General features: G+C 39.6%; 1 protein-coding gene across 1 annotated transcript in view; it reads right to left on the reverse strand.

The window, feature by feature from the left end:
- Positions 1–14,250, reverse strand: part of ptcd2 (pentatricopeptide repeat domain 2) — a 30,975-nt gene that overhangs the window by 4,325 nt on the left and 12,400 nt on the right. Inside the window, exons 4-7 of the mRNA XM_052019189.1 lie at positions 13,265–13,382; positions 4,737–4,815; positions 3,146–3,237; positions 2,306–2,419 (exon numbers count right to left, since the gene is read on the reverse strand). Of these exons, the coding sequence (XP_051875149.1) occupies positions 2,306–2,419; positions 3,146–3,237; positions 4,737–4,815; positions 13,265–13,382 (403 nt within the window). The remainder of the gene's footprint in view (positions 1–2,305; positions 2,420–3,145; positions 3,238–4,736; positions 4,816–13,264; positions 13,383–14,250) is intronic.

Raw genomic sequence — 14,250 nt, forward strand, 5'->3', positions numbered from 1 at the left:
GTACTGGGACCCTTGCTCTTTGTGATTTTTATAAACGACCTGGATGAGGAAGTGGAGGGGTGGGTTAGTAAGTTTGTGGATGACACTAAGATTGGGGGTGTTGTGGATAGTTTGGAGGGCTGTCAGAAGTTACAGAGGGACATAGATAGGATGCAAAGTTGGGCTGAGGAGTGGCAGATGCAGTTCAACCCAGATAAGTGTGAAGTGGTTCATTTTGGTAGGTCAAATATGATGGCAGAATATAGTATTAATGGTAGGACTCTTGGCAGTGTGGAGGATCAGAGGGATCTTGGGGTCCGAGTCCATAGGACACTCAAAGCGGCTGTGCAGGTTGACTCTGTGGTTAAGAAGGCATATGGTGTATTGTCCTTCATCAATCGGGGAATTGAATTTAGGAGCTGAGAGGTATTGTTGCAGCTATATAGGTCCCTGGTCAGACCCCACTTGGGGTACTGTGCTCAGTTCTGGTTGCGTCACTACAGGAAGGATGTGGAAGCCATAGAAAGGGTGCAGCGGAGAATTACAAGGATGCTGCCTGGAATGCAGAGCATGCCTTATGAAAGCAGGTTGAGGGAACTCGGCCTTTTCTCCTTGGAGCGACGGAGGATGGGGGGGGCACCTGATAGAGGTATGTAAGATGATGAGAGGTATTGATTGGGTAGATAGTCAGAGGCTTTTCCTCAGGGCTGAAATGGTGGCCACAAGAGGACATAGGTTTAAGGTGCTGGGGAATAGGTATAGAGGAGATGTCAGGGGTAAATTTTTTCACTCAGAGAGCGGTGAGTGTGTGGAATGGGCTGCCAGCAACGGTGGTGGAGGCGGATATGATAGGGTCTTTTAAGAGACAGTTGGATAGGTACATGGACCTGAGAAAAATAGAGGGCTATGGGTAAGCCTAGTAATTTCTAGGGTAGGGACATGTTCGGCACAGCTTTGTGGGCTGAAGGGCCTGAATTGTGCTGTAGTTTTTCTATGTTTCTACGCTGTTGGGAAGAGTATTCCAAGATTTTGATCCAGGAATATCCCTCGATTTCCTTTATATCTAAAGATCTATCCATCCCTGTCTTTAATGTACTCAGTAACTGAGCCTCCACAGTCCCCTTTAATACAGAATTCCAAGGATTCATTGCGTTTTAGGTAAAAAAAAATTATTTTTATCTCAATCCCCAAGCGTTACTGCCTTATTTTGAGACCATGGCCCACGGGATCTCGAAAACAACCACCAGGGAATCATGCAGATGCTGGACTGCACCTTCAGCAATTCCATCCAGGCCTACTCCCTCGGCTTCCAGCACCTGCAGTTTTCTATGTTTCCACCATGGAATCATCATCTCTGCATTTATCCTGTCAAGCTCCATATGAAATTTGTATACTTCAAGTAGATCACCTCTCATTCTTCTAAACCCTAGAGAACATTGGTCCAGTCTGCTCAATGACGAACTCACAGTCCCACAAATCAATCTGGTAAACTTTTGCTGCAATCCTTTCGCAAGTTTATCTTTCCTCAGGTAGGAAGACCAGACCTGTGCACAATATTCCAGAGAATATATTTCTAAATCAGGATGGTGTGGGACTTGGAGATGAAATTGCAGCTGGTCGTGGGTTTGGGAGGAGCTGTCAAAAGATTTGCTGGGTTGCTGAAGTTCATCTTGTAAACTGCATACTGTGACAACATCACAAAGGTAGCTGATGGAGTCGATGTTTAAGATGGTGGATGAGGTGCCTATCAAGCAGATTGATTTGTCCCGAATGACACTGGGCATCTCGAGCATGTTTAAAACAGTTTACATTCAGGCCAATGGAGAATATTCCATTGCACTCCTATCTTGTACTTTGTAAAAGGTGGAAGGGCTTTTGAAAGAAAGATAAATTACTACCTCCTCAACCTCTGACCTGCTTTTGTAGCCATGGTATCTACTTGGCTGGTCCTGGTCAATGACAATGCCCAGAATGTTGATTGGGCATTTGATGACAGCAATACTATAGAACCTCCAGGAGATTCTCTCTTCCTGAAGTCTGCTATTTGGATTACAAAAAGTCTCATCTAATTTATTTAGTCAAACTGCAAAATAAAGGAATTGCAGTCAAAATTGCAGGAGTATGCTAGAAAGTAGCTAATAGCTTAGTTTGCAAAATAAGTAAATGAACTTTACATTATTACTTTTAATTGTGCATATGTCAGGTAAGAACGTAAGAAACAGAAATGCATAAAAAGGAAAGTTTCCTGTATGCTTAACTTCTACACAATGAGGGCTGGAAGCCACTTTCTTCTTCAATGATGCTAAACTCGGTAGAAAAAACATACCTGTTTGATTGCAAGTGCTACTGCAAAGCAGTATGCATGACGGGGGATGTAACTGCCTCTTGTCAATGATTCTTCCAACAACACAGTGCAGATCCTGTATGACTCAATGGTATTCTGTGTGAGCAACGTTCAGGAAACAAAATTTGAGCCATCAGCACCACAGCTGCCCAGCTTCCCCACCCCACGAGAAAAGCCACATTACTTCTTCGCTTAACTAGTTCTGTAGGTCAAGCATACTCAAACTATTATACATTGAAAGGTTAAGCTGATGCTCAAAGTAATACATATACGGAGCAACATTCAATGTGTCTGTACCACACAAAGAAGCAAATGATGATATTTACTTTGACTAAAAAGAAAATTTCATACACTAATATGTTTATATTCCAGATAAAAATACCAATAACTTCAGGGATGGTATTTGCATCTGGATGATGAACAAATGTTGTAGCACCTCAATTTCTAAGAAATTCAAAAGAGTCCAACCTGAGGCTACAATTCTACATGTTATGTGGACTTTGGCTGATTGTAAACAGCGTAGAAGCCAAGATGCAACGAACAAGAAAACTTTGTTTAATGGTAACTTTCCTACACAGCAAGGATATCTTACAAGCTTCAGTTGTTTCTTGATTCAGTTTTACACAAATCCTGCATGAAATGCCTTGTGCTTTTTAACCAACTTTTCTGTCTTTAGATTCTTTATGAGCAGGCATTTCCTTCCAGTTCCTTATCTTCACCACCAGTTGGCAACAACCTCAGCACTAATCTGACTGACTGTTCTCCATAGTATGGCAACAGATTTAAAGTGGGTAGTGTTTGATGAGTTTACAAATTACTTACCAGCTTGTAACAGACAGCAAATGCCAGTGTGTAAGTGTCTTTATTAAATTTTATTCCTTGATTTTTCATTTCCAATAGGACTCCCAGAGCACCTACTCAAATAACATAGGAACACAATGATGGAAACTAATGAATTAACCCTGACATAAATATCAATAACTCTGTAGTTTTAACACACCAGAATCACACTATATCCCAGCAGAATAGGAGATATTATTCTTCAGTTTGCGTTTAGCCTCTCCATAGCAACGGAGAAGGCAGAGGACAGGTCAGTGTAGGAGTGGGAAGGAGAGTTAAAATGACATGCAACTGGAAGCTCAGGATGGCCATTGTGGACAGATCATAGATCCTCCACAAAACAGTGGCTTAGTCTACACCCAATTTCACCAATGTAGATGCCACACCAAGAGCACACAATTCAATAGACCAGATTGGAAGAGATACAGATAAACCTACCCACTACCACACCAACCAGTCTGTCCTTGGCTTCTCCATTGCTATGGAGAGACCAAATATAAATTTCTCATGTTGCAAAGATAGGAAAGCAAGTTGTGAAGAGGATACAAGGAGATTACAAAGGGAGAAAGATAGGGTAAATAAGTGGACAAAGATCTGGCAAATGGAGTATAATGTGGGACAATGTGAAATTATCCACTTTGGCAGGAAAACTAAAATAGAAGCGTATTATCTAATTAGTGAGAGAGTACAGAGTTTTGAAATGTAGATGGCTCTAGTTGGCCTGCTGCATTAAAGGCTACAATGAAGGTACAGCACGTAATTAGGAAAGCTAACAGAATGTTAGGGCAATTGAATACAAAAGTAGGGAGATTATATTTCAATTATAAAGTTCTGCATATATTATTGATCTTTTTTAAGGAAGGATGTGAATGCACTGGAAACAGTTTAGAGGAGGTTTACTAGACCAATGTTTGGAATGGGTGAGTTGTCTTATCAGGAAAGGTTGGTCAGACTAGGCCAGTACCAGCTGGATTTTGGAAGAGTAAGAGAGGACTTAATTGAGACGTGCAAGTTCCTGACTGGTTTTGACAGCTGGATGTGGAGAATCCAGAACTGTTTAAAAATAAGGGGCCACTCAAATGAGAATGAGGTGAAATTTTTTCTCTCACTGAGTCATAATTCTTCGAACCTCTCTTCTTCAAACTGCGGTGGAAGCAAAGTCTGAATATTTTATGGTAGCAATAAATAGATTTGTGATAAGGGAAAGAAGGTTACTGCAGGTAGTTGAGGTTACAATCAGATGTGCCACAATCTTGAGGGATCAAGTTGCCTGCTCATGCTGCTAATTTGTCTGTTTTGCAAGATATGCATTTCTTCACTGTTGCATTAGTACACCATGTGTTTACCATCGTTACTATGCACTGACTGCAGGGTCTGGCACGAGTTAGGAAATTGCAAGTCCAGTATCCAATATTCTACCCATTAATTTGAACAATTAGTTTTATTTTTCACATTGGAAGGACACAATGGTGGAATGCGGTCATTGAAGAAAAAATGATCCATGGTTACCTACAAAATCCTTTGATCAGAATACATCATAATGCAATCTATTATTTCCTCAATGCTCACTTACGCTCATAGCTTTCCTTCATGAACAGCATATCCATCAAAATGTTGAATGAAGTTGAATCATTGAAGAAACCCTTCAGATTCTAAAAACAGAAAGGTGTCATTTATAGGATTCCATAGGAATAACATCCATACACACAATATTCTGGACCAGAGATTACAAAAGGAACATTTCAAATGCTGGATATTGAACCAATTCCAAATGTGATAAAGCAAACAAGACTATCTGGTTTATAGTTTAAGAACAGTATTCCTGATATCACGGTCCAGTGAGGTTGGGACATTCTGCCAAATACAATTAAAGGCTTGTTGATTTCCCATGGCAGTGACTGTGGAAAAAATGAGTATAGAGCACAGCTAATCAATCACTAAAAGTGCAGTAAAAAAAAAATCAAGCAGCTGGAGGAACTCAGTGGGTCAGGCAGCATCTCTGGAGGGAAATAGATAGACAATGTTTCGGGTCGAACCCCTTTGTCTGGACCCAGGCACAGTGGTGTTTTAACTTTCTTAATCTTTTTAGGTGATTGCTCAGTTGTCTAAAAATTCATTCCCATATGGTAGCATTAGACCCATTATAAAGTCATAGCAATATATGGTACTCCACTTCCAAAATTCATCTCCACTTAAGTATACCAGACAGAAAATGGCGAATCTCTGGGATTCTCCACCCCAGAGAGTTGTGGAGGCTAGATCATTACAAATATTTAAAGTGGAATAGATACATTTTTGACAGATCAGGGAATTGACACAGAGGAGGAGTTGAGGTCTGGGATAGATCAACATGATCATATTGAATGGTGGGGCAGGCCTGAAGGGCTGTGTGGTCTACCCCTACTGCTATTTTCTCGTTCTTCTGAAAAGGATTTCAGGAGCAGAGTACCACATGCTGCCACTATTGTACCACAAGTTTATGATGGACTTAAGTTCAAGTGCTGCCAACTCTCTGCAGCTCCTGTTGGTTGGGGATCATTAGATTTTGAGACACCATCAGAGAAGAGCTTTCTTTCTGGTGTCTTTGGCGTTTTCTTGCAGCAGGGCTTCAGTTGCTTTTGCTGTTTTGGGGCTGTGCTGATTCAAATGACAGAGCGGATTAGACCGTGGTGAGGTCAACAGGCATAGTGTAGGTGACTGGACATCCTGTGGTCTCTCATTTGGATGTTGACATAACTTAATAGGTGACACTGCCTGGATTGGGAGAGTTGCAATGACCTTTTATACTCAGCTCTCTGACAAAACAGGGTGTCGGGAGCCATCTCTTAACAAAAGCCACAGCCTTCAATGCACCAGCACGGCCTTTGGCTACCTGAGAAAAGAGTGTCTAAAGACCTCAAACCAGGTACAAAGTTCATGACTTACGAAGCAGCACTGATCCCTGCCCTCCTCTAGGGTGAACAACCCACAGCAAGCACCTCAGAGCACTAGAGAGGTCCCAACAATGCTACCTCCGCCAAATCCTCCAAGTTCACAATGTCAACTTCCTCTCCCAGGCCAATACCCCCAATATTTAGGTCCTAAATACAAGATAGTGGTGGAGCGTGGCGACTTGTTGCAAGCTGCTCTCTGCAGATCTACTCATTACTTTTACTATAATCGTTCTACACTTTTAAATTTACCTCAATGCACTCTGTACTACCTCAATGCACTGTGTAATGAATTGATCTGTATGAACAGTATGCAAGACAAGTTTTTCACTGTACCTCAGTGCAAGTGACAATAATAAACCAATACCAATAATTACATTCAGACAACACCAATGGCAAGGCCACATCATCTGCACATCTGGCACTAGATTATTCAAAACAGGCACTCTATCCCAATCTATCAGAGCAAGAAATTACCCAGAGAATCGTGGAAATGATTCAAGGATGCTCCTCAAAACTCCTTGAGAAAGTATAACATCCCGACTGACTTGTAGGGATCCCAGCTGTGATTGCTCAAAATGGAGGAGCAGCATTCAGGATAACAATGAGAACGTCAAGTCCATTTGTTGGGAGTACATGGAAGCCCTGCAAAAATGGCAGAAGGAGCTCACTGTCTCCCATTCTCCTCACACATCTGCCAAATCAAGCTCTTGCCGGCCCAACTACAGCAAAACCTGCTGATCCCGCATTGGCCTCTTCAGCTACCTCTGGCCTACAGAACTGGAGTGAAAGCAAAGTCAATCTCAGCTCTGAGGTCCTGCCCAAGAAAGAAACAATAGTGGCTTTAACACAACCAACCAAAGGATTTCCAGGCAAGTTAATCCTCACTGGGGGCATCACAATGTCATAAGGTTCCTGCTGTTGGACAAGTCAGATGGAAAGACTGGTCTTTTTCAGTCCAATACACATTTATGTCTTCAAGTTTCTCCAGATTGACACTGACTTGGTTCCTTGTTTTGCACAAATGATAGAATAATAAGAGGTGAACTGTTGCCCAAGGGCAGCGTGCATTACTTGAAGTCTTATATTAACATATTACCAGGTTATTACCCAAATACTGTAAAGCCCTCTTTAATCCTAAATATTGGGCTCACCAGTGATCAAGGGAATCTGTCACAAAAGATTGAGTGATCTCTGTGGCATTCAATACCCCCTTTTCCCCCCAATATCATTTCCTGGTTGTTGAGGATCTCTGGTGTCCAGTAACAGTGATGCCATTAAGCAGGATTGGTAGAGAATCGCTGTCTTGCAGGTACGAGTGTGCGGCCTTTTTCTTGTACGCTTCAGTGAGTGCTGGCGATGGCTTGAAGATTGGCTTCTAAGCATTTGCAAACGCAGAGATAATCTGCATACTGCAGTTCAATTACTGAGGTCTAAGCGATTTTGGTTCTGGAATGTAGTTGCCATAGGTTGAACAGTTTCCCCATTAGTCTTTACAGGAAGTTTGTTGGAGATGAGATGTGACATTGCTGTAACAATGGCTGAGAAAAGCATTGGGGCAATCACACTGCCTTCTTTGGCAACAGTCTTCACTGAGAATAATTCTGTTGCAGACCATTGGGTAACATCATGGCTTGCATGCCATTTTGGAGCAAGTGAAAGATGGAAACTGATTTCTGTGGTCAGCAGAATGAGGACAGTGTTCCACAATTCCTCCCAATCAATGGAGTCAAAGGTTTTAGTGAGGTCAAAAAAGGCCATGTATAGTGGCCAGTGTTGCAGCCTGCAATTCCTTGGAGTTGTTGCACAATTAATTCATGTCCACTGTGCTTAAAAGCCATTCGCCAAATGGCCCCTGCTGCATCACACTATCCTCCTACAACAGAAGTTCACAATGAGACTCTGGCAAATGTTGACCACATCCCATATCTCGAGAGCCACTTCTTGGCAACAGCAGATTTTGGTGATGAAATTTACCACTGCCTTCAAAGTGCCAGCAAACCTTTGGTCGATTGAGGAAAAGGGAACCTGAAGATCAAGACCTCAGACCTGTCACTAAATACACAGTCTAACGGGCCACTGTGATCCCTGCCCTCCTATACATTAATGAGACTTGGACTATATAAAGCAGGCAGCTCAGGCACTTGAAAAATATTATCAATGTCGTCTCTAAAAAAAAAATCCTCTATATTCACTGAAAGGATAACATCCCTATTATTAAGACTCTAGTTACACTTGGTTGACAAATTTTGACAAGCCCATGACTGACATTAGACACTGTATTCTGAGCTCTGTCATAGGAAGAGATTCCCAGGTGGGCAGGGGAAAAGATTCAAGTGTGTGTTCAATGCAACATCCCCGCCGACTCCTAGGAATCTCTGACCCATAACTGGTCACAGTAGAGACAGGGCATTTGGGATGGTATTGAGAACCTTGAGGCCATGCATCAAGAGTAGACAGAAGCCCTGCATAAACTGCAGAAGCAGGTCACCTCAGAAGCGACCCACCACTTACATTTTTAAGATTTTACAACATGTAAAATCAAGTTGAGAACATGCACAAGGTAGAAGTTGAAATACCTTTTTATAAAAAAGGTCAAAAATATTGGAAATAGCAGAGTAGAAATTTGAAATAATTATTTGTTGAAAGACAGTCAAACTGCTCTTGAACTTGAATGCAAAAAGCAAGCTCTGTTCATCTCTACTTCAAAATCCAACTTGATTAGTTTTAATTTGCCTCTGTCCCACACAAGAAACTACAAAAGATTATATGACATAACACACCACAAAATGTCATGCACTAAAGTGATCTTTTTATTTTAATATGGCTTTCCACAGCTTTAACTCCTGAATGTAACTGTAACTTCCACTTACATGTACTTCTCTCTAATTCTGACTCTCAACGTGATTCATTTTAATGAAAACTCAGAGGAGCTTGTTCCCATCAGTCACAATGATACTGAATGATTACTTTTTAAATGGCAAGTTCTACTCAAGGACCGCTATCCCCCGACTTCCATTTTCTCCTAATCAGGCCCCACAGTAGATGTCAAATCACAGAATCATCGTTGTCCTTTCACATCTTGAAATCTTTTATGGAGACAGCAGTACAAGTTGACTCATCAGAATCTCACTGCACAGGTTGCTCCAAGACTAAACAATTAGAACCCTGTTGCTGACAAGAGATGAAGTACAAGTTCCACTAAGTAACTTGTTCAGAGACTGACTGATCAAAGAAAGAAATCTCACGTGCCAATTCTGGATGAATATTCATAATATTCCTATGATCAATTTAATGAAAAATGTAGCAGTAATCAGCAACCAGCTAATTAGGTGCAGAAAGGTTACTGAGCAGATTATGTGTGTATTCTTTCAAAGAGATTACAGATTTCAGAGAAGATTGCAAACCTTCCTGCAAATTTATTTTGAATATAACTTAAGGTATTTAAAATCACATTCAAATTCCAATGCTGATGATCAACTCAAGTATTGTCAATAACATACAAAATAGAACTAGGAAGAGACCATTCAGCATCTTATGCTTTTTCCACCATTTAATAAAATCATAGCTGATCTTTTGCTTTGGTGCTACTTTCCCTAACTAACCCATATTCTTTCATATCCAAAAATCTATTGATTTTTGTCTTGGATATACTCATTGCCTGGGTCTCTGCAGTTCTTTTGGGTATTGGAATTCTTTGTTCCCAAGCAAATACATTTCTTCTCATCTTTGTCCTAATTGGGCCACCAATTTTGAGATTGTTATTCCTTATACGAGCCAGCCAGGAAAAGCATCACTTCTTCATCAATCCTGTCAAGTCCCATAAGAATTTTACAATTTCAATAAGATCACTTCTCATTCTTCTAAATTCAAACATGTATAGGCCAAGCCTGCTTAATCCCTCCTCACAGGACAAAATTCCAATCCCAGAAATCAACCTGGTGAATCTTCATTGGACTCCCTCCATCACAACTATACCCTTCCTTAGAAATGTAATTTTTATTGAATTGTCTTTGCTCTTTTACTCAAATCCTTTTATAATAAAGGCCAACATGCTGTTTGCTTTCCTAATTGCTTGCTGTACTTGCTGGTACCTTTATGTTTTAATGTACAAGAACACACAGGTCCCTTTGAAAACTGATGTTCAATTTTGAAAATTTTGACAATACTCTGCTTTTCTGTTTTTCTACCAAAGTGAATGACTTCATGTAGATTGAATACTCCCCATAGTAATAAAAATGGGGCATATTTTTTTAACAAAATAATACACTATCTGTCATCAAATCACAAGTTCAGCATGCTGTTTGACACCTGCTATAATGACCTCAGCTCCTTTGTCCCTATCATTTTATCCAACTACAAGATCCATCTAGTTCTCATTTATGAAAAGGGTCTATGCACTAAATAATGCATTAATTTTTCATTTTAAAGATAGTATTCTGAATACCACTCGTTACCTCACCTGGTCAGGCTTCAACAAAAGATTTCCCTGGTCAACTTGACCTAGTGCCCCACTGCTGTATTGAATTTAATTACCAAGTCTCAAGGATATTTATTTCTGACCAGTTTATAACACTGTACTCTTTTTTGAACATCATTTTAAATTAATGTCATTGCATTATATAACAGTACGGCAAATACAGCTCAGTTACAGTCAAAGTTTGTTCTTTTCCTTGACCAGCCAGGTAGACAAATATCCTGTTGTTGATAATGCAGTAAGGAGTAGATATCATCATCTCCCCATGGAGGTGCAGAACCACTTAGTGCCTCTCTCCCCACTCCCCCACCTAGTCCTGGATGGCACCAGTACTTGTCTGCAAAGATTTATGGAGTCTCCTGCAGTAACCCATCTGTCTTCCATCTCAATTCAAGTTCTTAATTCACGGAGTTCCATTATTCACTGAAATAAAGCTGTCTTGCTTTTATTGAGCATGCTTATTACAAGGACATTGAAAGAAAAACTGCATTAATGTTAATGTTAAAATGTGACTGGAATTCAATCTCAGATTCTTGCATTTGCTTCTGAACCACTTCTGTTAAATGAGATCAGAACTGCTTGAATTGATCTAACATCTTCTAAATCATCATCTGCCTTTTATCATACAATGCAGGAATTCCACACATAATATTACATTAGGATTTGGTTTTTCAAAAAGCACTGCTATATTAGAAATGAGATCAAAACCTTTGCTATGCTTGGATAACTAAAGTCAGTCAAATCGCGCGCGAGAGAGAGAGAGCGCGGGCGAGGGAGAGAGTGCGGGCATGTACACACATGCAGGTGAACTTGGAGTGTACATTGCCTACAGGTGAACTTGGAATGCAAGTTGCAATAGTAAGTATGTTATGCTTCCATTAAAGGTTAGCCTTTCATTTAAAGAGAAATCTGCATGGGAGTACAGTCAGAAAGCTTAGAAGTTGGTAAGCCTAGAAAATCAAATGGCCTTACATTGTTCCATATCCTGGGATCCTTATTCTTGACAGTTGCTGTTTCTTTGATTTATTCATATAATTTAGAGTACTAAAATAATTTTCTGCAACTTTATTTTCTCCATTCCAGACAGTAGTCAATTACCATGCAATGATCTAGTTGGTAACAGTCCACAGACAGTCTAAAAAAACCTTTAAATATCACGCGATTCTAACAGAAATAACTGGAAACTGCACAACCAACATGTAAAAGAGATGGTGGGTTGTACAAAAATGAACCTCTATTTCACATGTTTCACATACAGTGCATTATACAGAAGGAATGCACAATGACATTTTAATCCAATCTAAACATTGGCTGGAGGCATTACATTAACATTCATGCAGAAGAATTATTTCTTCTAGACTGCACTGCCTTCAGTGGAGTTAAAGTACTTTGTTGTCAATTAAAACAGTTAGTGTTTACAAAACAAAAGTGAGTTGTTTTGATCAGTTAAGATCCTATAGAAGTCGATATCATTACTTTTACTTAATGCCAGTTGGCAATGTTCATTAGTCAATGCTGAAGGACAGAGCTCATGCAGCAGGGCAAATCAGCCAGGCTCAAAGAGACCAACACTTAGAAAACCAAAGATTTTTTTTACAAGGACTCCCCGTGTGCTAGATGTAGAGTTGGCATCCTGCATGGCTTGATGTAGCTGGCCATCAGCAATGACAAGTTCTACACTTTTGGAACCACAAATGTTAACCATCCTATTGACATTTATATCAGAATAGTTTATGAATATTACAGGTGACATACAAATTCAAGTTGCTACTGTGTATAAAATCTCTTGCCTTCCACATTTTTCTATTCTGCCAACAAGCAATGGATTATCTATTTTTATCATTTTATTTTGAAGAAATGGGAATGAAACTGATTGTGTAAAAGAAGGAAATTGATTTACAATTGTACAATAATTTAGTATATCCAAAATCTTTCAAAGTGCTTCATTTATAAGGTATAAATGTTACATAGATAACATTTGTAAAGATTTTAGCAAAATGCACATTTTAAATTGCAAGTACATAGTACAATTATGGTGTACCAGGAGTGGTCATATAAACAAAAACAAGTGGTTCCAGATTTGTCATTAGGGTTGCTAACAGGCTGACAATTTGAAATACAGTTATAGTCATTGAAGTGTTACATTTATCAGAAGTGAGAGAATAAATGTATTAGTTTTAGGTTTTGTCTACCAAACAAATTTAACTGCAATGAACAACCAAATAAACATTTTAAATAAAAAGGTACAGATGTTTGACTTTACTAACTCATAGTAATAGGAAAATGGTAGGGGCAGATACAATTACAAAGGTTAGAAGACATTTGGACAGGTACATGGATAGAATATGTTTAGAGGGATATGGGCCTAATGCAGACAAAAGGGACTACCTCTGGAAGGCACCTCGGTCAGCATGGACGAGTTGGGCCAAAGAGCCCATTTTCATGCTGTATGACTCTATGACTCCATAACAATTAATGACTCACAAGCTCAATTTTAAGGGAAATGCAGATCTTAACTTCCAGAAAACTAGATTTTCTTTTTACACATGGGAAAATTACACCAATGACAATCACTCTGAAGCGCACCAAAATTCTTTATCTGTATAAGAGTTGTACATTAACTCCATTTATCTGTTATTTCTCCTAATAACCTTATCTAATAAATAGCTATCGACCTTAGTCAAAAAGATGTACCTGGTCTTTCACCATCGCTTCTGCTGTTTCTTCAAGGCCCAATTCATAACACAGTCTTACAAACAGAGGTCCAAACTTAAATTCTCCAAAGGCCATGTTTTTGTTTTCAGCATGGTATCTGTAGGCAAACCAGTATTGTACTTCATATTAATAGCACCAAATTATACAAAATGATAGCAGTGTCCAAACTAGTTGTTAAAACTTCCAACAACTGTTGTTCTAATTTCCCTCTATGATTTAGCTGATTAACTTCATATGCAAGCTATTATGTTATCCTCATACTAACCCAATTATCAGTATTTTAAAGAACTGAATATATTACCCATTTTAACAAAAAAATTGAGCTCTTCAAATTTAAATGACGTGGAAGAAAATTACTGGAATGGTGGGAAGGATGATAGACATCAATCACATAGAGAGGTAAGAAAAATTCAGGCTCTTGCTCTCACATCAAGAAAGATGAGAGAGGAGTTTTCAGGAAGGTGTTCAAATTCCTCAAGAGAAAGCAAGGAGAAAATGTGTGAATGGGCCAGTAAACACATGACCTAGACTTGTCATTGACCACGGACCCAGGGCAACACGAGGATAATTTATGGTGATGAAGTGAGTTGTTGTGATTGGCAGTGTATTTCCTGAAATGGGTGTTGAAGCAGATACAATAGTGACTTTCAATGGGGATTGGGAAAAAGAATTAAAAACAGGTTAGTGGGACCAGCTGAATAAATCTTTCAAAAATCCAGCACAAGCATGAAGTATTGAATGGCCTGTTTTGGTGCATTGCAAATCTGCATTGTTAGTCTCCATTTCAATTTCAAATCTACTTCTGTCATCATGACTGGAACCCAATTTACCGATCAGTTCTGGGTGACATCCCAATAGATATCCTATCATCCCTTTCCATGTGTTGTTAGGAAATAAACTGTCCAGTGTGCCTATATATAACTGCTTTATTTCAACCTCTCATTTGTACCTGAAGCATCTTTAGT

This window comes from Pristis pectinata, chromosome 7 (genome assembly GCF_009764475.1).
Source record: "Pristis pectinata isolate sPriPec2 chromosome 7, sPriPec2.1.pri, whole genome shotgun sequence".
Lineage (NCBI taxonomy): Eukaryota > Metazoa > Chordata > Chondrichthyes > Rhinopristiformes > Pristidae > Pristis > Pristis pectinata.